The following is a 25,480-nucleotide window of genomic DNA, read 5'->3' as shown; positions in this document are numbered from 1 at the left end:
GGGCGGCGATGGGGAAGCCCGCCCCCCCCGCCGAGCTGAAAGGGTATTCAGGGATTTCTCGTCCCCCCCCTCTTTGTCTTTTCTGTTTTGTGTTTGGCTTCTCTCTTAGTGTTTGTGGCCTCGATCCTCCTGGAACGCGAGTCTGAATGTGCAGTTTCAGAAAAGGTTAATGCTTTACAGAAAAGTTGAGCTGTCCCTTTGAAAGCGGTGTTATTATTATTATTATTATTATTATTATTATTATTATTATTATTATTATTATTATTATTACCGCTCAACAGAATCATGCTCCTTCGGAAATACAACACACAGCATATTGCGCTTCTTAAGAGTTGCGCTCAAGCTAAAAATTGGCTTTTTATTAGAAACGCTGCCGTGAAAGTCAGAATTAAGGCGGTTAACGCACTGGTTGTTTTTCTTCGTTTCAGATAAAGATTGCAATCGAAGAAATACATTTCAGAGTGCCTGACCATGTGTCCGCTTCCCGCAAAAGTCTCCCTAGAATACAGTCCTTTCGCTCAATGCGCACCCATGGGTATAGAAACAGCCCCCCTCCCTACAGAGCAGAAAGTTGCAACTCATTCCTGTGAGGTGTAAATATCCCTTTTACCACAAGATGTCAGGCTCGCCCTATATTTTCCATTTAAATAGCTCCCTCCGCACCGATCCGAGGGCGCGCCGAGGTGTTTCGAGAGACGCTTTGCTTTCAGTTGTGCTGAGACAACACAGCGTATCGAGCTGTTGCTGAGGCTCTCAACTAAAATGACTAAAAACCCCGTCAGTACAGTAATTAACACAACGATATCCAGAAACAATAGTCCCCTGTATGGAATATAATTTCACGGTTTTCCCTTATTCTTGCAGACAATGAAATGACACGCTGTCGGCTACACACCTGTAATTCGCCAGCGCTGCACTGACACTCTCTAGAAAAGCAATATCATCATGTAATAACTCGGTAATCATTTTTTCGTACTACCCGTTATGAGTCTCATTCCTTTTCCTTAATCTCGTTTCAAAATGTTATGACGTATCGGACATTACACTATTGTGCTGTGTGGTTCGGTTACAGGTAGCCGTGAAATCGGGACTCGTCTCACTGCGCTTATTGTACTCGAGCGAGCCTGGAGAGGAGCCTCTGCTGAAAAAGAACAGGTCTTTTTACACACACACACAAAAACAGCCCCTCGCAGGCGAAGCTAATCGTCTCAAGTTTGCCAGAACCCCGGTGTGTGTTTCGCAAATTGCGCGGCAGGGTTGTTTGAAAACGCCGAACAACTGCAGCGACGATTTATAACGATGACAAGGGTGGAAGTGAAACCTGTCCTTCTCACTTTCTGCCCGTCTTGTCGCAGGGAGTTCTGTAGAATCCGCCGTCACACGGGTGCGAACAGCGTTGTCAAATAAATTTACTTGGGCCTTTCTGTCCTTGCACGTAAAACTGGAGGGTGCGAAACAATGTCGCCATAAAAGCGAAGCAAGTAAAATTCCTTCATTTCCAAGATTCTTTGTGTTTCATTCGGACGCAAGTATGTCCAGCGGTACACTGCTTAATCACCCATCTTGAGTCATCAAGGATGGTGGACGCTGAAACGACCGTACCCACGCTAACAGATATGTTTAGGCTTCATGCCTACGGGGTTGCATTCACTCCCTACTGGCGAGGAAGGAGTTGAAATGCCGGGAAGAACGACAAGAGCCCGGACAATTCACCAAGAACGGGAGTTTCGTGCGGATGTGGAGACGTGGGTTGGCGCAGGGCCGATTTCTGGACACACCGAAGCCCGATGGGTACCGCAGACAAAGTCACACGACTTTTTTTGCACCCCGTTGTTACAGTCCTCGGCATCAGGACCCAGTGTGTTTTACGGGCGCTTGACAGGCTGGTCCAAAGGGCCGTGCCTTTCTGATCGGGACTGACCTGAGACGCTAATGACCACCACGTGACCGCGAACTAGCGCCATACCTGTGCGAGAAGCAGCCTCCCGGCGCACAACAGCGTCAAACAAGACGGAGGCAGGAGCCGACAGCTGACGCATCGCTTAACACCTGCTTTTAAGAAACACAGTTTCACTCAGAGGTAAGTACCAATGTACGATTTCGTCCAACGGAAAAGAAACTACCAGAAAAGCGCTATTTCGATCACAGAGGTTGCTAGCAGAAGATCTGTAAAGAAGAAAAAAAAAACAAGGTTGTACTCGAAAGATTTTGAACATATCATTAGATCATCCCTCATGAAAAGAGATTCGTGAACACCGATTAAAGCAGAGCTAATACCGGGAGCAAATTCTGCGTGTTTTTCAAATGACGTCTGATGTTTGACACAAAATCAGCATCCTAACAGCCGCGCCGTCTCCTTTATATCAGCTGTTAATGGATTTTAATTATACAGAATTAATGGGGTGGAGTGTGCGCCTATTAACGGAAACTGCACATTAATCACTCACTCGCTCAGGGTGAGTCACCCCGAGAACTGAAGCAGTTTGCGGGCGCTTTGCTCTCGTTTGCGCCTAACAAGTAAAAAAAAAAAACACAAGTTGGAACTGTTGTGACCCATGCGCTGTAGCTTTCTATTTTTAACTTTTAAACACTCTTTTAACTCGAGCGGCCTGCGCGCATGGACGTATTGTTGTCACGTAATATTTCACAAATCCGCTGAAGTTTTTTTTTCCCGAAAAAAAGATAGATAATCGATTATTGTGCAAACCCTGGTGCGGGTCGAACGGGAATCTGTCGAAGCGCGGAGGATCTAGTGAAGGCGAAGAGAGCCGGTGTTGGTGGGGGAGAGGCGGAGAGGGGGGTGAGGAGGGTAAGAGATTGAGAGAATAGGTAGGGAGGGTGTGTGTGAGAAAGGGACTGAAGAGATGACCAGCTGAAGTTATAGGGGTAGTGTGGGAGGCAGAAATCAGAGATTTAAGACAATCGACTAGATCGCCGAGGGACACAGGATGCGGGGGAGCAGGGAGCTGCCTCAGCATGCCTAGGCTGCCACAGAGCAGTGGTGCCGAAGGACTCTTCACCCTTTCCTGTGCAACAGCAGGTGTGCTCTGCCATCACTGACACTCCCTGTTCTGACCTGCCCCACTCGGGGATCTTCGGCTCTTGCTGTTGTTAACTGCCCCACTCGGGGATCTTCGACTCTTGCTGTTGTTAACTGCCCCACTCAGGGATCTTCGACTCTTGCTGTTGTTAACTGCCCCACTCAGGGATCTTCGACTCTTGCTGTTGTTAACTGCCCCACTCAGGGATCTTCGACTCTTGCTGTTGTCAACTGCCCCACTCAGGGATCTTCGGCTCTTGCTGTTGTTAACTGCCCCACTCAGGGATCTTCGACTCTTGCTGTTGTTAACTGCCCCACTCAGGGATCTTCGACTCTTGCTGTTGTTAACTGCCCCACTCAGGGATCTTCGACTCTTGCTGTTGTTAACTGCCCCACTCAGGGATCTTCGACTCTTGCTGTTGTCAACTGCCCCACTCAGGGATCTTCGGCTCTTGCTGTTGTTAACTGCCCCACTCAGGGATCTTCGACTCTTGCTGTTGTTAACTGCCCCACTCAGGGATCTTCGACTCTTGCTGTTGTCAACTGCCCCACTCAGGGATCTTCGGCTCTTGCTGTTGTTAACTGCCCCACTCGGGGATCTTCGGCTCTTGCTGTTGTTAACTGCCCCACTCAGGGATCTTCGGCTCTTGCTGTTGTTAACTGCCCCACTCGGGGATCTTCGGCTCTTGCTGTTGTTAACTGCCCCACTCGGGGATCTTCGGCTCTCCCTGCTCAGCGACGGGACAGTTTAGAGCCGTGATTGCCCATATCTGCCCCAGCTGTGAGTTCCCCATGTTCTCCCTGAGGACCCTGGTCCCTCTGACCCTCACTGTCTGTGTCCATCACAGGGATTCCAGGACTCTGACTCCAAACTGAAAGCCAAAATTATCCCTAAATTCCTAACCACCACCTTTCCCCCTTATTCATGCCTCCTATAACCAGCAGATACATCGCCCCGCAGCTCCTCACTGGCAGCCCACTGGAGCTCAGCAGGTGTGAGCCTGGCCAGTACCTGCATGGGAGACCCCTGGGAAAAAATAAGGTTGCTGCTGGAAGAGGTGTTAGTGGACCAGTAGGGGGCGCTCTCACCCTCCGATCTGTGTGGGTCCTAATGCCACAATATAGAGATGGGGACATACTTTAAAAAAAGGTGCCTCGTAAAACCGAGGTCCTGACTCTCTGTGGCCGTTAAAAATCAGAGGGTTTTTCTCGAAAAGAGGAGTTTTATCCAAGTGTCCTGACCAAGTTTCCCCCTGGCCTTTACCCATCATGGCCTCCTAATAACCTCCATCTCTAAACTGGCTTCCTCACTCTGCTCTCCTCCCCACTGAGAGCTGGTGTGTGGGGAGCGTACTGGTGCACTATGGCCGCTGTCGCATCATCCAGGTGGGGCTGCACACTGGTGGTGGTGGAGGGGATCCCCATTACCTGTAAAACGCTTCGAGCAGAGTGTCCAGAAAAGCGCTATATAAGTGTGAGGATGATCGATATTATGATTCCAGCTCCCTTCACACCTGCAGAGCCTCTGCAGACGCATGCGCCCCCTTTCTTTTCCTCTTTTCCTACTTTTCACTGTGGAATTATAGCCTCTATTTTTAATTATAACGAGTGTGTTAAAGATTCGTACTCGCGGTCATATTAACCGTTAATAATAGCACTGACGTTGATATTAACAATATACTCTCCTGTGTTTGGTAAGTATTTCGCTTCGTTCGGTTTTCCGATGAAAAAAGCACACAAGTTAGAGTATTTAAAACAGAATGACCCGTCAACAGTAAAATATTATTTAAAAGACACAATAAGAATTGAATAAGGTACAGTACAACATGTGTTAAGTTTTATGTCCATACACTTAAGACCTACTATTATTAAATATCAAAAGATCAGATGAATATCACTGGATCAGATGTGTGTTTGTACTTTTCAATATCAAAAGGGATGTTGTTCAATAGTCCCAACTATTCAGTCGTTTGAACTCTTCACACGGTATAACCGTCAATTAGAAACACTCAGGCAGCAGCAGCGTCGGATTCAATTTTGTGACCGCACCAGCTGACCTCAGATTTTAGTTTTAAAAAAAAAAAAAACCCCATCTCAATCCCTTTGTTCAAGCAGTCGTCAAACACGAGTAATTGAAATGTAAATGCGCGCCGTGTCGCTCGTTTGTGAAGATAATGTACAGAGCTGTCATCCAGCCTAAGTAATGACCGGGGTGCTTAATGGAATTTAAATCGCCGGACACATAGCGGTATAAATACGGGGCTGCCCTAGTCCATCAAGCCATTCTCTCTCCTCAGGTGACTCGGCTCCGGCGGTGCTGCAGAAAACGCGAAGAGCGGCGGAAGTCACAGAGGACACCTTCTCCCCGAGAGGCCAGCCGGTGCGATATGTCTGTAGTGAGCGCTCTGCCCTTCCTGAAGCCCGTTCACCTGCGGTGCCCGCTGTCGCCCGGCCGCCAGCGCAGGCACACCCTGCCGGCCAGCGAGTTCCGGTGCCTCAGCCCCGAGGACGCCATCAGCGTGTTCGAGATCGAGAGGGAAGGTAAGAGGCCCGGGACCCGCCAGCTGAGGAGGTGAATCTGCGGGGCTTTTCCCACGGGGGTACTGTAGTTCCTCCTTATTGTCATGAAGGCAAGACCTTACAACGGGCGGCGCTGGGCGCGCGGCTGCGTGACTCGCCCGTTGCTCTAGTTTTGTTCGCTAAAATTAAAACGTTGAACCTTTAAAAGTTGCTCATGCGCCTGTCTCTAAGACTTGAGGTCACACCGAGGGCCAGGATCTTGGTAGACTTGGGGAAACATTTGGTTTCCTTCCTCTGCCAGGCTATGAAGGCGTTACTGAGTGGAGGAAATGTTTGGCTGGTTTCTGACTTTCACTGATGGGGGAGAAGGCAGGTGAGGTCACAGGGCAGTGTGAAGCTCATCAAAGGGGGAGATGAAATTCTTACTTTCTGGACTTTGGCGGCGTTAAGGGTCTCCTCCCTGGCTGGGGTTTGTGCGGAGCTGGTTCGCTCCCGTCGGATTTAAAAAAAAATAATACTTTTTTTTTTAATTCTCTGGAAGCTTTCATCTCGGTGTCGGGAGAGTGCCCCCTGTACCTGGATGAGGTGCGTCACTTCCTGAGCCTGTGCCCCGAGCTGTCTCTGGGCTGGTTCGAGGAAGGCCGGCTCGTGGCGTTCATCATCGGCTCGCTGTGGGACCAGGACAAGCTCACCATGGTAAGGGGGAGGGAGGGGGGGCGCGTTTGCCCAGGAGGAGGTCAGACAGGACTGGGTCTGTCAGTGCCGTGTCGGGTCCAGTCATCTCGCAGTCGTTTGTTTAGCTCTTGGTTTTGGCCACAGCAAACGGCAGACACCAGGGAGGGAGTTAGGCAGCAGTACACTGCGGCATGAGCCCGAATTTGGCATCTCGTCTTCAGCACGGAGCTCAGGGCACTTCGGGAGGGCGCTCAGGGTGACAGCTGGGGCTGGGGCTTGAATCGGGACTCTTCTGGACCTTCACCACTGGAGCACGAAACCCACTGTTCTTAGGCCCATTCTTCAGTCAAGCACAGACTCAGGTGGCGTAGCCGAGAACCTGTCTCCGGGACGGGAGCGGGGAGCCCCGGCGCAGGGGCGTCGGAGGGTCCCTCTGTCCCCACAGCTGCCAGCTCCCTGTACTGTGGTGTCCGTGTGACTCCTGCTGGCCTTGAGCCGGCTGTGCCACGCTCCCGGAGACCGGCGGCCGGTTCTGGCCAAGCGCCCTCTCCTTTCGTCTTCCTCCTCCCTCGCAAGAGACGGGCGAGAAGAGGAGGAGGAGGAGGAGGCGGCGTGTCTCACGGTGTCCCCCCCCCTCTCCCCCGCAGGACGCGCTGACCTTGCACAAGCCGCAGGGCACCACGGTGCACATCCACGTGCTGGCGGTGCACCGCACCTTCCGGCAACAGGGCAAGGGCTCCATCCTGCTGTGGCGCTACCTGCAGTACCTGCGCTGCCTGCCCTACGTGCGCCGCGCCGTGCTCATGTGCGAGGACTTCCTGGTGCCCTTCTACGAGAAATCGGGCTTCAAGGCGCAGGGCCCGTCCGAGATCACCGTGGGGCCCCTGACCTTCATCGAGATGCAGTACCCCGTGGGGGGCCACGCGTTCATGCGGCGCAACAGCGGCTGCTAGGCCGGGGGTCATGTGGCAGCCCCCCTCCCCCCCCGCCTGCTGCTGCCCCTCCTGCCCACTGCCTCTCTGTGTCTCTCTCTGGCAAAGTGTCCTAGTCCTACCGTAGTGCAGCGTAGCGTACCGTGGTGTGTGTGTGTGTGTGTGTGTCTGGCTAGACGTGCTCTGTCCTGGCGTGCTAAAGCGGGCCTCTTCAACCAGCTGCAGCTGTAGGAGGAGAACCCCAACAGGAAGAAGAGGGCAACGCACCCCCTACCCCCCCCTCTTGACACGTTCTGTGCAGCCTAGTGTTGTCCCACTCCTTGTATCTCGCGCTGCTGTGGCTCTCCGGCCGGACGCCCCCTCAGCCGCCAGGTGACCGCTGGCCCGCGTGCCGCAGAGCTCCAGCAGCTCCAGAATGGTAGGAATCCTAGATCTAATATAATGATAAAACCGGAAAGAAAAAAAAAACTTAAAGATTTTATATATACATTTATTTTTGAAGTTCTCTCGTACTGATTTATTTTTTTATAGACGCCAATATCCTTATGGGGTGGGAGCAAAAAAAAAGCTTTGAATTGAAAGGGACCGGGAGAATCAGCAGGGTGGTTTTCTGTGGAAACTGAGACGGAGGCCCGGAGTGGCTGGGCGTGAGTATCCCGATGACCGGCACAGCTCCTGCGAACGTGGGCTGTGCGTGCTGAGGGCGAGATGGGGAAACTGGACTGGGATCCTTACACTGAGGGCTGGCGCGCTTGTGCTTCACTGTTAGTCTGATGTTGCTCTTCTGCCTGTGTATCTCTTTGGAAAGCATTAAAAAAGCATCACCTTCACACCCCTTTCCCTGTGGTCTCTTGTGATCCGAGCGCACGGACCGGACTGCCTGTCTGCCCCCACACGCAGCTGGGGGCAGAACTCCACGCCTCCTTCCCCCTCCCCCAGCGCCGGAAACTGGACATTCGCTGCGCATTCACTATCACTGGATCAGATGTGTGTTTGTACTTTTGCCTCAGACAGCACTGGCTAGCCCTGAAGTCACCCTGACCCGTGTCGTGATGTGTAGTGTATCCAGTGGTTTCTTCTTGCTGGCTTCTATCTTTCTCCTTTTCCGCATTCAGTTAAACTTATACCTGGAACCTCTGTACAAACGCATGAATACTGGGGGGGCTCCAGTTCTTCTCCAGTTCCGCTGTTGGCGTGTGTCCTGGCTCCGGAGAAAATTCCAGGGTCTTGAAGTTCACCTTCGGAGGCTGCCCCCGAGGCGTGTGACGTTGCAGGCTCCTGGGATTTAAAGCTCTGGTGTGCTGCCTTTTATCTCAATTAGTGAGCATTAATTGTAGCACTGAATTTAAATCGGGATTTGAAAGGGGGATCCTTATTGGTCTGCAAGCAGATCGGGTGACCTCTGTAAACAGGTTCCTGCTTTTGTAGCTGCTTTGAGTTAAGAAGGCTGCTTGTGGTGGCAGAGTTTGGGGAAAAAAACATTTACCGTAAATACCACCTGTGTTTCTTAAAATATATTTAAGTGGAAGCCTGTTTTAGGCTTCTGCAAAGCACTTTTGCAACTTTATAACCACAAGCAGCTCTGAACATGTCAGAAGCTGGCTCACCTTCATTAGATTCCCACAAGCAGAGGCCATGCCCCTGTGTGCCATACCCACTGAAACACGGGGCCCCTCTTTCTGCACCAGGCTCCACGGCCCCCTGGCCTGATCCCCAGTTTCACCTGAGCCAGGACTTGCCCATTGCTCTCTTCTCCCAGCAGGTCCCCCCCCACCCATACCAAACCCCCCCAGACAAAAACATTCTGCCTCCAGGGACTCTTGAATCAAGACAACTTTGACTTTTCTAACTTCTGTAATTTAGAAAAAAAAAATAAAGGATCTATTTTTCCAAAAGTGCCGTTATCTCGATGAACACCTCACTTTTGGGGAATTTTACAAGTAGGAATGTACTGTGGTGAGGGAGAGTTTCTGCCGACTTTTACATACGTCTACTTAAGATTCGCATACATTTTTAATTAAAATCATTTTGGATACGTATCAAAGTACTGGATATTAGAAAAATCTGGTCTTGGCCTGTGTTTTTGTCGGTGAATATACTGGATAACTCCAATTCCCAGGGAGACTATAAGGCTTCAGGCTTCCTAGTCCAGCAGCCGATAACAGGAAGACATGTGAGACTTGCAGGCTACCAGCTCCTGAGAACTAAAGCTGTTCAGAGGAAGCACACAGCAGGCAAGATTCACCTGTACCAGGTGAGAGCCCAGACACCAGCCATAACATTTCTTAGCCTTGTCCAGGGACAATATTCACTCCAGTCTCCTGACCAGACCTCACAGCTCTGGTCAAATCACTCTCTGCTGGAAGAACATTACGCAGGCCCATTGTATTCTGAACTCGAGCACAGCCACCGTACAGCGTGTAGATACTTCCGAATGTCAGTAGCTACAACCAGCGGGCCTAAATGAGCGCAATTGTTGCCCTCTTGTTTGAAAACATTGTGCTCAGGAGCTGCCAACCCGTCTAATTCTTGGATGACAACATGGTGCTGAAGTCAGTCAACTCTAGAATCACTTAGCACAAACCTACTGCTGTTTGGTCTTCACACAGAAAAGGGGGTTATGACATCTTACGGAGAGCCACTATTACATTTTCAAAATCATGCAATTTGCACCGGTCCTACCACTTCATTTTGATTTATGAAAATTTCTCCCACACCCCATCATCCTTAGTCTGATCAGCCTTTCAGAAGCTGTAGCCAGAGCGAGGAAAGGTGTCCAAGAATCCCTGCAGGTGTAAATTTAGAGGTACCACAGAAATAATACCCACACACACACACTAATGGAGGCTTAAAAAACATTTTAATGATTCCAAATGGATTTATTCAGAAGTAAAAATGTACAATTGTTTTTTCTTAAAACATACAAATAGGTGTCTTCAAAGTATCAAAATATGCAGCTCAAAAATATAATTTTAGCACGGGTTAACATGTTGAGATTAACGACGCCCTTTGCATTTTAATAAATAAAACACACGACTGGACTAATTCCAGATTTGCACTAACATGCTCACCTATGAGGAAACCAAAAGGCATAATTCTGATTTACAGATCATACTGAAGGCACAAGTAACACAGGAACAAAACTCAAAACGGCATATCTCACATTCAATTTTAGATACCATGAAATGTAAAAAAACATGTAAGTGGTTCATTTTAAAGAACAGCTGAAGTACTAACACAAACAAAAGGCAAGAACTCCACCTTACAAACCTGTAAGAAACCTGAAAGAGTGGTCTGCCTATGTCCACTTAAAAGAGGTGTCGGATGTGCAAGATCCTTAAACTCGTTAATCTTTCCGTGGTGCACCATTTCAAGTATCCGATGTTTTTCCTTGGGGAATTAAACTTTGGCTCACAGAGTGTACAGCTGGGAAAAATGACTAAGCAAAGCCTCACAAACTCAGTCTCCCTCAATTAGGGTTTAATCCATTTCACAGTGATCTTTTTTAGCTCTAATCCAGACACCTGCCGGATTGAGATCTGTAATCCCCAAACAGCACCAGAGGGTGTGAGGCTGGAGGAGAGGCTGCAGCTGTTGCTGATCAAGCCCACCACATCTCTGCCTTTCAGCAGCAATCCACAGGATTTGAATAACGCCACCATAGCCTGACAAGATTCTTCCAGGCCACACGCCCACCGTAGGGAAAGGCAGAAAACTGCATTTCTGTGGGAAAAAACGACGTGTCGATGAACAGCAGCACACAATTCCCTTGGCACTTCCTGGTATCTCCGCACACAACAAAGAGCATAGCCGCACGGGACCCCAGACCCTCGCGGCTTTAATCCCCTTTCGATACTAAATTGCTTATTTTACTTACATCAACTAATTGATGATCTGATTGAATCAATTAAAGCCCTAGCTTGTTAAATAAAGCAGATAGATCATCTGGCTTGGAACTGCCAGGAGCTGGAGATTCACCTGCAGGCCGTCCTTCTGCTGCCCTGGTCTCGGCTGCGCTCAGTCCAACAGCCGGACACTTCCCCGCTGCCACATGGATCCCACCCTGTGCCTCCAGGATCACCGTCGCCTCCCAGTCTCCTGAGCCCTCAAGCTACTTACAGTGCGATAACAGGATCCACACGTACAAGGTGCACAAAAACCATGACAAAAACGGATGAAAATTAAATCGCTTAATTTAAAAGGACTTCCGATTTGGCTGCAACCTCTGAACTGAAAACAACGATAAACCCTGAAGAGCAAGTTATTAAAGAGTGTCAACTTAGTGATCCGAGGGCTGAGCTGCGATGAAAGCAGCTGACAGGGGGCTCACGAGGAGCCGTGTTTCTCAGTCCTAGTGATTTCCCATGCACTGGTAGTGCTTTCACTTCAGGCAAGCTGCTAAAAAGGCAAGGGTGAGGCACACAGCTCACATATTTAAATTCTAAGATTTTTTTTCAGGATTTAAGGCGCAAGGGCAGATTTCCCTACCCCCCCATCGCCATGTGCCGATGAGCCCAGAGGCCCAGTCACCCACTGATCTGGCTCGGGGAGACTCGGTCAAGGCCCTCTGCAGTCTTTGCAACACACTAGGAGAGACGTCACAGCGCGGTCACCCCCCTTCACCCCAACTTTGGTTCAACGTCCAGAGCAATACAAAAGGAAGAACAGATATGCAACTAGTTTCCTTAATAAAATTACAGGCAAAACAAACCTCAAAAAGCCGGAAAAATCCAAAATGCCAATAAAACAAACACGGTATTTAGTGTTAAGTGTTGGTTGAACTCCAGTGTTTCAGCGGAGGAAAAAAAAAAAGTCACTTTGCATAGCAGGTCTGCTGCAGTCGACAGGGAAGGCCATTCTCACCGAGCTGGAGGAGAAGCAGCACACCGCTCTCTCGTCCATCAGAGAGCCGACAGCCCACAGCTCCGGGACTGCTCTGTCCGGGACGCCGGGAAGCGTGGCCTGGTCACCGAGCGCCTCCCATTCGGAGGGGTTAATGGCTTCCCCTGCATGCAAAGGTCACTGTGCAACTCGAAGCTCACCAGGGCTCTAACCAGTCCGACAGGCTGGGGACACCGATCCCCCCTGTCTGGACTTCTCGGGGGCACAGCGGCTCCCCAGTTCGCTCCACCAGAGCAGGGGGTCCCCGAGCCCTGCCTCAATGCACCACGTGGTCGATGTCGTACTTCTCGCAGAAGTTGCTGGTGAAGGGCAGGCAGGTGAGGTGCTCCAGCCAGTGCCAGTGGATGGGGTAGAAGTAGAACCAGGCCACGAGCGAGGAGACAAGCCCCAGGTAGCCGAGCAGCGAGAGCAGGATGAGCACGCGCTTGCGGTACGTGTCGAAGGTGCCGAAGGTGACGTAGGGCAGGAAGGCGAAGGACAGCAGCAGGCCGCTCAGGAAGCCGAAGATGTGGGCGATGTTGTCGATCCAGGGCAGCAGGCCGCACAGGAACAGGAAGAGCACGATGCCCAGCAGCTTCAGGAACGCCTTCCACGGCTTCTCCAGCATCTGCCAGCCCTGGAGCAGCTCCACGAACAGGCAGGCCAGCAGCCCGAACTGGGAGCCCGCCGGCCCCACCTTCAACACGGGCACAGAGAGGCGCACGGTCAGCGTTCGGCCAGGAAAAGGCCGCCGGAAACAACAGGGCAGGAAAGAGCAGCGAGAACTTCCTCCTCTTAATGATTTTTGTATTTTCTTACGATATCTGATTGGGCGATTGGGCTGAGAAAGGTCAGAGGTTACAGGTCCCCCAGTTTATGCTCTACAAAACGGAAAGCTTTAGGCAGTTAAAGGAAGGGAAGTTCACATTCAAAAACGGATTCAGACTCAACATGGTTCAACTATGGGGTGATATTCTTGTTTAAAAAAAGTTGGGCCAAGAACAAAGTTCAAGGATCATCAGAAAAGTGATTTTAAAAACTTAAGACGAGCCCACAGACGTTTTTTTTTTAAAATACCTCTGTAACCCAGTCACATGCAGCTTATTGCCAGCGATGCCGTGCAAGGTTTGAATTTCAAGCAGTTACTAGAGTCACCCAGAAAAGCCGAAGCCATGCTGCATGGATCTGAATGGCTCTACCTCCCGGAGTGACAATGTGAACAGCAGGGGTTTCAGAGGCTGGCAGCTATAATTTTCCACAGGGGGAGCTGGCTGCTTACTGGAGGTACACATGAGTGGTGGCGAATGAGCAGTTTGCAGATTTCGGACCTCTGTGGGTACATGACTCTTAACGGACTGCTACACACAGGGCCACTTTGGGCTTGCCCCCTTCCACGTAAACGAGGTAGGGGTCGGCAGAACACTGCAGACACATCTCCCACCACAACCCTGCTACCAGACTGCAAGGCCAGAAATAACCCTGCAGGTCATTACCAGAGAAGGCTACCAGGAGTGGGGCTGCAGCCCCCATTGTTTGCAAAGCGGCTCATGCACGACTGCACTTCCCTCTGCAATCAGTGAGAGCAGAGGCAATTACTGTACAGAGTGTGGGGGTGGGGAAGGTCAGAGCGAGACGGGCCACAGGTGCCGAGGGGGTGTTCCTGCAGCCCGATCGCCTGTCTGTGGCAGGTCAAAGCACAACTCCAGCTGGTGACAGTAACATTTGCTCCAAGGAGATTGCATACTACAAATGCGTGCTATGAATAATGACTTCCATTTACATTTTCCATCTAAACAAACGTGCGCATCTGTGAATAAGCCCGGTGACGTGTGACTGGACAGGCTGAGCTGACCTGCAACTTTGGTACTATTTGTTCACGGTCTCAAATACTCATTTGCTACAACAAAACCCTAAACACTAGTCAGAGCTTTCAACCCCTAATGCAAAACACAGACCGGCTTTCGTTAGGACTGTGACGTGCCAATAACAAATGTACGTGTATAAGGCGGAAAGGGAGCAGAATTAATTCTAATTAACTCAAATCACAAAATAGGCTGCTTGGTTTTTAGAGTATGGCAAACGGAGAAATTAAAAGACTACTTCTCTCTTTGCTCTATAATGATACAGGTCTTCCGTCTTATTATAACAAGTTATGTTGGTTCAGAGCATCAACTCCATATCACTGACAGCTGGGCAACATGACTTACTCATTGGCATGCAAATGCAATTGGTCCCCTAAACAGAACCTTCCTCTGTGTGTGATGAAGACAATACTTAGAGCTACCAAGCATCACGGTGTGGTTTGGAGCTTCCATATTTTAGGCAACAAGTCCTTGCGTCTCCATAAAGGAATGGAAACAATTGGTTAAGTTCTTTGTTCCCCCCCAACACTTTTGTTATAGGTATAGTATACATGCAGGTGATGGACAGATCTCGGTTTCACTCAAGGCTTCCCCGGTGTCACAATCCGCCCATCCGCTATTAGAAAGCTGCTTATTCCTGCTGAAGGTAAGGACAGTCCAGGACCCATCCCAGAAACAGAGGGAGCAAAGAAGTGCTGTACCCTGGAAGCCTTCTGAATCTAGGAGAAAACCCAAGACCTGCGAGGCAGCCGTCCTCGCCACTACTTCACAACACGGCGCCGCTGGTGCCTCCTATGGATGTTCACACAACCAGCTGCATAAAAGCAGACCTCCAGTGCCTAGCTGCCGAGACCGCACATGTGCTGCATCTACTGATCTTCGACCAATGAAATAGTACCTCTAATCATCATCAAGTACGCCCCGGCTACGTTTTCAGCAGTCCATCAGTGGCTACTTCACAATGACAGAAATCTGAATCACACGACCCCAGGTTCGTGTTGGAAAGACTGCTGAATGCACCCAGCATATCATCCGCCTAACGGAACACTAGCCTTGTTAGAGGAAGGGTGCTCAACAGAGCTCAAAAGAGAAGCTGCTGAATTTATGGGACAGGGCCTGTAGTGCAGGAGAGGAGTCTCTGCGGTCAGCCAGTAAGCCATGACATCATGCCCTCAGAGAGCCCCGAGCAGGAATGGGCCGACGGTCCCTTCAGCGCTGGGGGAGAAGAGCTGCAGAGGACAGGCACTTCTACCCCAGTAACGCCACTTGAAGCAGAGCCTTCCACAACAAGACTGTGAGGGATTAGAGGACAGCATTGACGTCAGCTCTCCAGCGCACAGCACAGCCAGATGGCTAATCTGGGGACAGTAACCTTCTGGAGCCCGAAACAGCACAGTCAGGAAATCAGAGAGGGCGGCTCAAGATGGAGCCACCATGTTCCCTGTTCCTACTCAACGCACCATCATCTGTTTGAACTCAACTAACAGAGTCCCATTTTCAGCTGTGCAGAAATGAACAGAAGGCACAGCAGCTCAATGGGAAGGGTTACCGGTTCACCTCCAGAATGCTGCCATCCGTTTTGATGGGCAATCTGAGGAACACACCCGTAGAGGAAAGGAGAGCTGAACTGTTCCACAGACAGAACAGCGTTTTGGCAGCTTTCCTTCTTTCACCTCCAGCCCATTCCACCACAGGGCCCAAGGAGAATTGTATGTTAATTGATAAATTGACCCACGCTCATAAACACTTAATGAAGAGGGATGAACAAATAAGGGAGCAGGGGCATCAAGTTCACGCCCTGTGGTCTCAGTACGCCTCCTGTTTCAGGGCGCAGCGACAGTGATGCAGCTTGCTAGAACAGCTCTCCGCCTGTGGAGAATCGCTGCACTCCTTAGCTACCAGGCAAGGGATATTATACACAGAAAGATGCTCTTATAATTGGTGGGAGGGAAATCACCCCACTGAATCTCAGTTCATGCTCACTTTCTACCCCATACACATGAAAGAGACATGAAACCAATTATGAAAGATCCAAAAAGACAGGCATAGGATACCTGCCCCTATCAAGAACATTTCTTTCACGTCAGCCAACCTAAAGTGCAAATCAGTTTTAATCTCGTAAGACGCCTGTGGGAATCTGGGGGTTTTGAATCACGCGATTGCAAGGCTTGAGCCAGAGTGCTGTACCTGACACCCTGTCGCTTAAAACCATCCTTGCTACCGACCCTCCCCTGAAGTGATGCGTCTTAAAATCAGCGTGAAGCACGTTTGTCTTCCAGTGCAGTAAGGTCGCTTAAGGATGAGCTCAATGGCCCACAATTTCTGCAAAGTTAGAGACCCCACCCCCTCCCTCAGAGGTCACCCACTGACACCCTTTCCAGTTTGCTTTCAGCTTTCTGATGAACCCAAACGCTCCGACTCAGGACCACAATACCATCCGTTCCTATCTATTTTTATTACAGTATACCCATTTCTTTTACAGCAGACGAGGATTTAAGCCCGAGTAGTTATTATTAGTCATTACTATAAGCTGCTATAAGAGAACTGTTGCTTCAGTTCAACAGCGTCCTGGAATGAGAATTACAATCACGAGCACTCGTGCACAGAAACAATCCCATAATACCTGAGCACTGGATGTCCTCACCAGCTCAGTAATAGGGCATTTTCTAAATCTCACCATCTGTATTATCAAACTAATTAAATAACTAGATAAGCTAGTTTAACTACAGAATCCTAAGTACTTTTGTTTCCAAGCCACTGTTTTCTGTACACGCAATGTTAAAAAGAATTATGCGGCTCTGATATTACATGTTCACATGGTTTTACAGGATCACGCACACTGCAAGAAATGCACAGCACATGCAAATAAGACTGCAGTTGTCTATAATACAGACACAGCACTGGGCAAATAGGAAACATTTCATGGCACAGTGCACATCCTCCGCCCTGCTGACTGAACCCACACATGATCGGCAACAGTGCATGGTCACAGACTTGTACAGTGCACTGGACTGCTAGCAGACACAATGGGAGGAGGACTATTCAACACTTTTGAGCTCCAGTATGTTCTTCACATTTGGCATTTCTGCAAACTAGCCCTAAAGGGAAGGACCAGATGCAGCACAGTCTGCAGTCAGGGGCCTCCCACCAGCTGTCTTCACCTAGGAGAAGTGCTGCACTGGTCTGTTTAAACTATACCTGGATCAGTTTCACCCTCTTCCACAACCTCCAGCTGTTGACAGTTTAGGGGCAGAGGCACAGGGAAATCTGGAGTGAGAAATCCTTGGTCGGCAATAAGAGTCTCAAACTCCAGGTTTACATCCTGAGCTAGACTATGAGAACAGATTTAGACTGCTGATTTGATTAACTGCACAACTGTAATGCTGCTTCTTTCAAGTCTCTGAGGTGTTGTATAGGTAACAGTATCTTCAAGGTTTAAATAACCAGCTGTAAAACTGGTCTTAGCAGAAATCCTAAAAATGTATAATTGAGAAAGTAAACAAATTGGTTTAACTTATCTCAGACTGGAACAATAAACAAGACACCAGGCACTGAGATGGCATGTACACGTAGTCTTTAAATCTGCCTAGTGCAGCTGGTTGAGAATAGCCTCATGTATTTGGCTGGAGTGTCGGTGCCTAGTGACAAAAGACAGTTCCTGCACACACATTAAATATTCTGTGAACATGTCTGAGCTCCTTAGAATATAATTGTGCACTTGGCTGACCTTTGCTTTCCTGTCTCGTTTTAAAATTAGATGTTGCTGCTTCAGCAAGTAAACCTAGTTTCAGTCTTCACAGGGCAAGTAATCCACCTGTCAAGAGGATTGCTGAAACTTTCCATTAGCACACCAACACACACCAGATAAACACCTGGATTAGAAGAACTAGTTGAAGCTCAGACTTCAGGACAGTTAACGAAGGCCTGTCAATCAGCAGACAATTCCCCTGCTGCGCAGTACCGATACACAAACTGCCAAGTCCCCTTGTGACCTTTCCAAACTCACTGTTCCTGTGCTGCTGCGGGCTGAGCAAATTCTAAATTATGAAATGAAAACCTAATACTAACATCAGGAGGGCAAATGATTAAGGTGCATGCTTTCCTGTTATTTCAAAAAGGAAAGTGAGGCAGATGCTATAGATGCAAAAATACAAGATGATTAATTATATTCCAGATTTAAATAAGTGGAGAAAAAAATATATTTACATGACAATATCTACTGGAACGTAATCAGCTGTCTGAATTGGCGGGCGAGGATAACAAGAAACACAAGAGCTCGGCCAGAGTGCTTCTCTCTCTCCCCGAGTGAGACGATAATTTCCATCCACTCTTCCCCAGGGGAAAAATTAAAGCACAGGGGAACTGCTCTCACAGACAGCACAACTTTCTTACTCTAATAATGCTAGCAGGCTCTTCAGCTGCTCACTGCCTGAAAAAAACACCCACTAGCTCAGAATTAAAACGTTTGTGACAATGAACTAAAAGCCCAATTAGCACACACTGATAAGCAGACAAATTTGACAATTCTAGACTCTCACTATGGAGAAAAATCAATCCCTTTTAAAGGATTTAACACATTTTGCTCTGTGCCCCTGAACTAAAAAAAAAGTATTATGTTTTTAAAATGTTACTTGGCTCACAATCCCAAATGCTGAATACCATCTACACAACGGTGTTGAGAGAATGGGCAGTTTCTGGGTGGTGCAAGATCACCCCTCCTCTGGCATAATGCTGACTGGGTGACCTTACTGTCTGAACCACCTGCTCTGTCCCTGTGTGGAACCTTTGTCTGATGGCCAGTATAACAGGAGGGTAAACTTCTGGGGTGCACAGCCAGCCTAACTGAGCTGCTTTCAGTCACCTGCAACGATGCTTAGAATACTGAGTTTCTAACACAAGCCTCGTCTGTGTGACAAACCCCACAGCTAGGTGTTTGGGGAGCTTTGGGCGTCCTTAAAGATGCCTGGAAACACTCCAGCCAAGGCATATGAACAATAGGCTTATCATTGACCTTTCTGGATCAATTAAAGCTTTTAACACCAGAAATGCCTGGGCCATTTATTTAACCACAGAAAGTCTGCATTAAGACACACAAACCTTCATGTTTAATGACTGATATTAAAGCTGTGGGATGTGGGTAGAGTCACTTGCCATTGAGCATCTGTGCAAAAAGTACTTCCAGTATTTACCACTAGAGGTCAATGTTGCAAAGCTTTAAATATTCACAAGCCTAAAAGCTGGCTGGAGAATTATTTGGCACTTCAATCACTCCAGTTTGAGAACTCACGCTGTTCTCCCATTTTCTATCTGCTAATCTATGCTTCATCCAAATGGATAATACATGCACCACCACCACATCTTGAATGTCTACTGCCTGCAACTTAACCAAATGCCTTCTAGAAATCTACACATGCTGTATACATTAATGTTGATGCTTTAACAAAAGCCTTTCTAAATCCATGCCAAGCACCCTCTAGCCAGAACCGTGCTGCCATGCAGATCCAGTTTATATCTAATGAGGTTTCATATCTATATACTGTATGTAACAGGAGGAAGACTTGCTGATCTGGAAACACATGGCTCGGTTTTGTCGCTCTTCCTGTGGGTGGGTGCTATACTAGGCTGTTGAAGGACTGAGGCATGAATTAAAGCTACTTTCCTTCAGCGCAATCAATGGAACACCATCGGGCCCAGGAGACCTGTTCATCTCAAGAGCTTCCAGGACCTAGAACATTTCTACCCCTTCTACGCTAATATGACTCAATAAAACAGATCCCGATCTCAGCCGCCCGGGGGCTGGTGGCGGTTTCTGTCATGGTTAACCCCCGCACTGCCGGGAGAAGATCTGCAAGTACCTCCTCCTCCTCCAAGACAGGACAAGTTAGAGCAGTAGAACAGGTTTACATTGCAGCTCCACTTCAAATTTCAGAGTAAAAACCCAAATGCTTATGTTTCTCTACATATACAAAACGGAGCTCCAAAAGAAACCACTTGAACTTTCTTTCAGCACTGGTCTGTGGTCTTTCCACACAGCGCGCTAGTGCAGTCTCTTGAGGGGAGGTGGCAGGGCCCTGACCTCCAGACAGGGTCGGCATAGTGATATAGTAATCCCTTAAAACCCTGTGGCCTTCCAGCGACTACAGTAATCTGTGTGGCACTTGGCCAGGGACAGGGCTCAACTCCTGCTCCCCCCCACTTCTCTACCCTGGGGAAGGGAGGGTGGGGAATTCCCCCCTAGGGGAAGTTTCCTTTTCCGACCTCAAAATTCCAGCAACCGAGACACTATTCAAACCAATACAGCAAAGCTTCCCACCTGAGCCCAGAAAAACAATGACTGGAGTTACAGAGCAAAGTAGCAAGAAATGGCGCGGAGGAGGCGAGCAGACGGAGGCCACATGCGAGAAAGAGAAAGCCCTTAGGGCGGAACAGAGGCAGGACAAGACCATGCCCGACCCCCGTGAGGGCGGGACAGTACCGTACCTCCGCCCTGTATGGCAGGAAGAGGGCGCTGGCCAGGTTGCCCGTGATGCCGCTCAGGATGTAGATGATGGAGATGCGCACCCAACCGGCTAGCTTCTCCAAGTCCCGCAGCACCGTCATCTGGAACACCACGGACACCAGGCAGTGCAGGATCCTGCGGATCGCGGCACAGAGTGAGCGCAGGACCCCCACCCCAGTATAGAAGAAATCGGGTCAAGCCACAAACGAAGAGGACATGATTATCTACACAGGCCACGAGGGTTTCAAAGAACATTCCAATTTAACACTAAAGACCTCTATAAGAGAGCCCCATCTTTATTTATGTTATAACAAGGCAGTGTTTATCAATCTTTTTTTGTACCAGGAACCACCTCCCTAAGGTTGTCCTCCTCTTAGGCTAAAAAGCAGGAAGAATACAGTTCAGTCCGTTTTGGCCCAGCAGTGACAAGTCAGCATTGCTCCGGGGACCAGTATCAGTGCATGAATCAGGGGTTGAGAAAAGTGGTTACGAGACAGTATTTTGCTTTTTAGGCACTTTAGGGGAAAAAAATAATGATGGAAACCAGACCGACACTTCTGAACCATCTTTGCAATGTAGTTATACATCAAAGCTCTCTCTCATGTATTGAAAATAAAGCGAACATAGCGCACGAGTAGCCTGCTGGCCTTTAACCAAAGTAAGATAGTTAAAGACGGAGAATGAAGGACACAGTGGAAGGATGATGCTCAAAAACAGTCAACCCAGGCTCGTTGGCTGCAGGCACAGCCTCACCCTGCATGCAGAAACAAGGAGAGCCACAGCCGGTAGAACTGGTCGGGAACGTCAGGATTCAGGAACGGCAGGAGTCCGCAAACCTCATCCATGCAGTGCACCTGGGAACAGGAACAGCAGAGTGAGCTGTCTGTCAGGCTGACAGAGACCAAGTGATAATCAAAGGACTTGGGTTTGCAGGGAAGGCGGAAAACGCCCACCAGCAGAAGCACCTTTCTGTAACCATGCACCTGCAACACGAGGCCAGACAGGCTACACCCCCTGTCCTGGAACTGAAAATCTCAGTTTTGGGGATTAATGCACCATTGTGTAGTCCAGATGACACAGCCTGACCCAAACCACAGTACCTGCGAGCACAGCGTCGCCTCCTCATGGAAATACCCATGCATGAAGGTGCAATACTCTCGCGTGGTAATCTCACATCTACAGAGGAGAAAAATACAAAAAGCTTACTTTCTAAGGGCATACAGGGATTCCTAAGACCAGCCTCGAAGACGTTTCTCACCTGCCCTTCGTCCCGATGCAGCAGGGTCTGCCCTTGATGGCACAGTCCATGTGCTTGTGCCCTGTATGGTTACTCTGGGCCTGATAGGTACAGATCTGAAAACACACAGAACAGCACGTTAGCACTCAGAGAGACCCCTGGGAATGTCTGTCCTGAATCTGCTACTTTCTCCCAATGGCCATAAGTCGCCTGAACCATTCCTGACAGGAGCCGTTTGGTTGCAGCGTGCGGAAGACGGAAGGAGGACTTCTGCTCAGCTCCCGGCACCGTGCCGAACTCACCGGCCACTTGGTGATGTCGTCCGGCCACACGTGAGGCTCGGCTGAGGCCGGCTCTTCGCAAGTCCTGCCGCCAGGCATGGAGAGAGAGAGGGAAGGAAAACAGAGCAGAGGACAGTCACACATTCAGAGCTCTTGCTGGAAGTGAGATGAATGTACAGAAGGGACATGAACGAATTTTTTAAAATGCTTTTCAGCTGGGGAGACTGAGCCCCTTCGCTCATGTCAAGGCCTGTCAACAGAGCCTGGATTAGGGGCTCCACTACAGCCCCGGGTCTTGTCCCAGGATTTCACTCTCCTTCCTCCTCAAAAACCATCCTAGCTTGCCTAACGCACCACCTTCTCACAGGGAATTAGAGACCCAAACCTTTCATGTTCATTATAAAGTTGATTCAAACACACGTGCAAAGTACTGTCTTTGCTTTACAGGGTTCAAAATGGTTCGCCTGCCAATGACTTTGGAGTGAACGAGCATGCCGGGTTCCCTGTTGTGGTTATCACACTGCTACTGCAACACCAGCCTTCATGGGAGCTTTTCATTTCACTTGGGGATCTCGGGAGGTCTCCTTTAAAGCTCTCATGCGACGGGAAGCGAGATGAACCTTTACTGGGATACACGGTCAGCACAGGTTCGTTTGTTAGGGTGTTTGGGGAAACTCCTGGACCGAGTCAGCACCTGGGGTCCTGGTGGCAGACCGCTCCGGAGGTTCTTCTGATGTCCACCATCTCGTCGGTCCATTTCATAAAGTGGGCCAGCGTCTCCTGTGAACAGACACGGGCAGATGAACATGGGCGGGTTTCTCGTTGTCTAGCACCACAGACGTGCACCACTGCACAAAAGTGCAGAATGTGATTCATGGAGATGAACCTGGAGACCGGGGCTCTAACATGACCCTGCATCTCAGCTGAGTACAGGGCCAGGGATTCATCCATGTCACCACTGACTTGTAACCACCCAGAGGCTGGACTGACCCACACGTCTTGAGAGATGCAAGTGAAGTAAGGGATTGGAACAAAATCAAAAGCTCAGAAGAAAGTATAGAGGGGTAAGCTGGACTGTACCGAGCAGTCTTCACGTTTAGTCTGCACGCAGCCAGAGTTGTCATTCTGCACGCAACAGCCCGATTCCTTCTCCAGCTCCCGAGCCTTCTGGATGAGCACCGAGATCTGCTCATCCCGCCGGATACAGGGGGAGAACTTGGCTCCCAGGTGGATAAGGGCATCCTGAGGGACACATGGGAGTGAGGAAGATGACACAGACCCCCCCCCCCATGATCAACAACAGGAGAAAGGCCAGGGACGGGTCATGCACAGAACAGCAGGATCAGGAAATGACTATACACACACAGATTTGAAGTACGCAACCCAACAGCCAGCACAACACAGAGCGGTCAAGCACAATCTAGTAACTTTCTGCAGAAGGGCAGACGTAGATGAAAAGGCACCGAGCCTCTGTTCTGCACTGCTGACAAGACAACTGTAGGAACTGAAGCAGGCAGTCAGCGGAAGCTGAAAACTTGGGAATTGCTTTTACTGCATTTGCTTGAGGAAAACCTGATGACGAACGCAGTTTGGGGAATGTGCGAGGCAGGGGGAGATCCAAAATGAAAACGCAGAGTCACTCACTGAGCCTGGGCCTATCCAGAAGTTCTCCTGTTGGATATACTTCACACTTTCATATACACCTTTGTTCCGCAGTATCTAAGAAAAAATGACAGAAAGTGACAAAAAACAAAATTTCATACTTCAAATACGTCAGAGGCTATAGAAAAGAACAGTACTCAAGTACAGTTCTCATCATGTATACATTCCAGTGCATGCTGTTTGTATCTCAGGCCATGCCCTGAGGCACCCGGTAAACATCCTGTTTCTGAAGGGGGGGGATGGAAGGTTTAAGTAGATGGGGAAACCCAAAGGAATTCCTAGTTCTTTCATGAAGCTAAATGTTACACTTGGGACAGCTTAACAACTAGATTAGGGTGCAGAACAATGTATTGCTTGCAGCATTCTCTACCCAGACACTCGAATGCATGTCTCCTGCTGCCTTGCGTCACTAAACAGGTGTTACACAGTAATGGCTCCAGAGATGCCTGCTGGCAGCTCTTAGCAGCTGCATGCCGCAGGTATGGATATGGGCTCCCGCTTTCCCAAGTACAATTGAGACCTGATCCTTAACGCCAAGACTGTTGAATGAGAGGGCTGGCTAGCAGAAGAAAGGATTTAAAAAAAATACGGTGCAGCACCTAAAAAGCCAAGCGCTGGCAGCAGACTTACTAACTCTGTTGTAGCATGCTGAGCGAACCCCACAGGGGCCACGCCGTAGGTGCCGATGGTCAGCAGGGTGATGACAATGTGGACGAAGGTGATCCAGTAGGTGAAGTACGGTCTGGGGGGAGAGCAGAGCCTCGTTTTAATGCCGGATGAGTACGCAGCACGGTGAACAGAAAGGGTTAGGAATGGGTCGTGTGGCAGCTGGATTGCTAGGAGCTACTGGGCCTGCGGCTATCGACCACTAGAACACACTCCTGTTTGCAGAGCGTGATATCGAGAGCTGTGACAGACTTGGCATGATAAGACACCAAAGATATTTCCAGGCACAGAGTGAGATTTCTCAAAGATCAAAATGCGTCCGACCTCAGATTGCCAGGCACCAATAAATCCACCCTTTGTTCTTGCAAATTAAACGTCAGCAGTAACACAGCACCTCTCGAGTGACACCATCAGCACCTGAGCCCAAGATTGAGACGGAGGCAGCTGGCTGACAGATCAGTCCTCCATTGGCTTACATCATAAAAGCAACCCTTTACTGAAGGACCTGCCCAGCCTGTTGCGATTCTACACGACACTGCGAATATGCTCAGAAACTACAGCGCAAATCTGTTGCGAATTGACACCATCTCCTACACTGAACTACATTTGAACGAATACTAAATACTAAGAGGAGAAGAATCATTGTTGGTTGTGCTCTCTGAAAACAACCACTGACTTTCCCCAAAGCTTATGATAATGACTCATCACGTCTCATACCGAAACCAAAAAAAAAAAACAGGGTTTAATGTAGGTACTTCTTTCACATGATTCAAGATATTATTCCAGGTCCGTGAAAGCTCCTCTGTTTGAGGAATCAGACAGGTTTGTTTTTTTAATGTTACAGAGATAACCGCCTTTGACAAAAGCAGAATGGCAATCTGGATGAATCTGAAGGAAGGACTCCGACTCCTCACCGGCTCCTCAGACTTCGTTACAGTAGGCTGTCAATTAGCACAACATACTGTAAATAAACAGGCCGAAGGGGCCAAGTTACCATTTCCGTTCTTCTAACCCCCACCACAAAAAAAAAAAAAATCAGAAGTTAGAAAACAAAATAAAAAAACCACTACAGCACAACAATACTGGCGAGAGAACCTTTGGGACCGCCGCGCTAAAACTCGAGACCGACTTTCCATGACAACAAAATCAGCCAAGCTGAACTTCAGGTGTGCTCGATACTGTAATTAGGGCGTTTGTGGTTAAAGCCAGCTGGAAGAGCTGTGTG

The 25,480-nt window shown here is 49.1% G+C and overlaps 2 protein-coding genes across 3 annotated transcripts in view; one reads left to right on the top strand and one right to left on the bottom strand.

Annotated features, from left to right (window-relative positions):
- The first annotated feature begins 1,922 nt into the window (after positions 1-1,922).
- aanat1 (aralkylamine N-acetyltransferase 1) lies at positions 1,923-7,997 on the top strand. The gene is made up of 4 exons (XM_088600085.1): positions 1,923-2,080; positions 5,338-5,581; positions 6,102-6,256; positions 6,883-7,997. The coding sequence occupies exons 2-4, from the start codon at positions 5,428-5,430 to the stop codon at positions 7,186-7,188; spliced, it is 615 nt and encodes a 204-aa protein (XP_088456211.1). The 5' UTR covers positions 1,923-2,080; positions 5,338-5,427; the 3' UTR covers positions 7,189-7,997.
- A 2,013-nt stretch (positions 7,998-10,010) lies between these two features.
- LOC148652858 (inactive rhomboid protein 2-like) overlaps positions 10,011-25,480 on the bottom strand; it is a 34,176-nt gene continuing 18,706 nt past the window's right edge. For both annotated transcript variants that reach the window (XM_088600082.1, XM_088600081.1), the window contains 10 exons: positions 24,220-24,331; positions 23,572-23,646; positions 23,008-23,169; positions 22,622-22,707; positions 21,949-22,012; positions 21,668-21,762; positions 21,510-21,585; positions 21,163-21,263; positions 20,391-20,544; positions 10,011-12,745 (listed from right to left, as the gene is read on the bottom strand). In XM_088600082.1, the coding sequence (XP_088456208.1) occupies positions 12,326-12,745; positions 20,391-20,544; positions 21,163-21,263; positions 21,510-21,585; positions 21,668-21,762; positions 21,949-22,012; positions 22,622-22,707; positions 23,008-23,169; positions 23,572-23,646; positions 24,220-24,331 (1,345 nt within the window). In that variant the 3' untranslated portion in view covers positions 10,011-12,325. The remainder of the gene's footprint in view (positions 12,746-20,390; positions 20,545-21,162; positions 21,264-21,509; positions 21,586-21,667; positions 21,763-21,948; positions 22,013-22,621; positions 22,708-23,007; positions 23,170-23,571; positions 23,647-24,219; positions 24,332-25,480) is intronic.

This window comes from Lepisosteus platostomus, chromosome 11 (genome assembly GCF_059453375.1).
Source record: "Lepisosteus platostomus isolate fLepPlt1 chromosome 11, fLepPlt1.hap1, whole genome shotgun sequence".
Lineage (NCBI taxonomy): Eukaryota > Metazoa > Chordata > Actinopteri > Semionotiformes > Lepisosteidae > Lepisosteus > Lepisosteus platostomus.
Note: the sequence above shows the minus strand (reverse complement) of the source record. Positions and strands in the feature narration are given on the sequence as shown.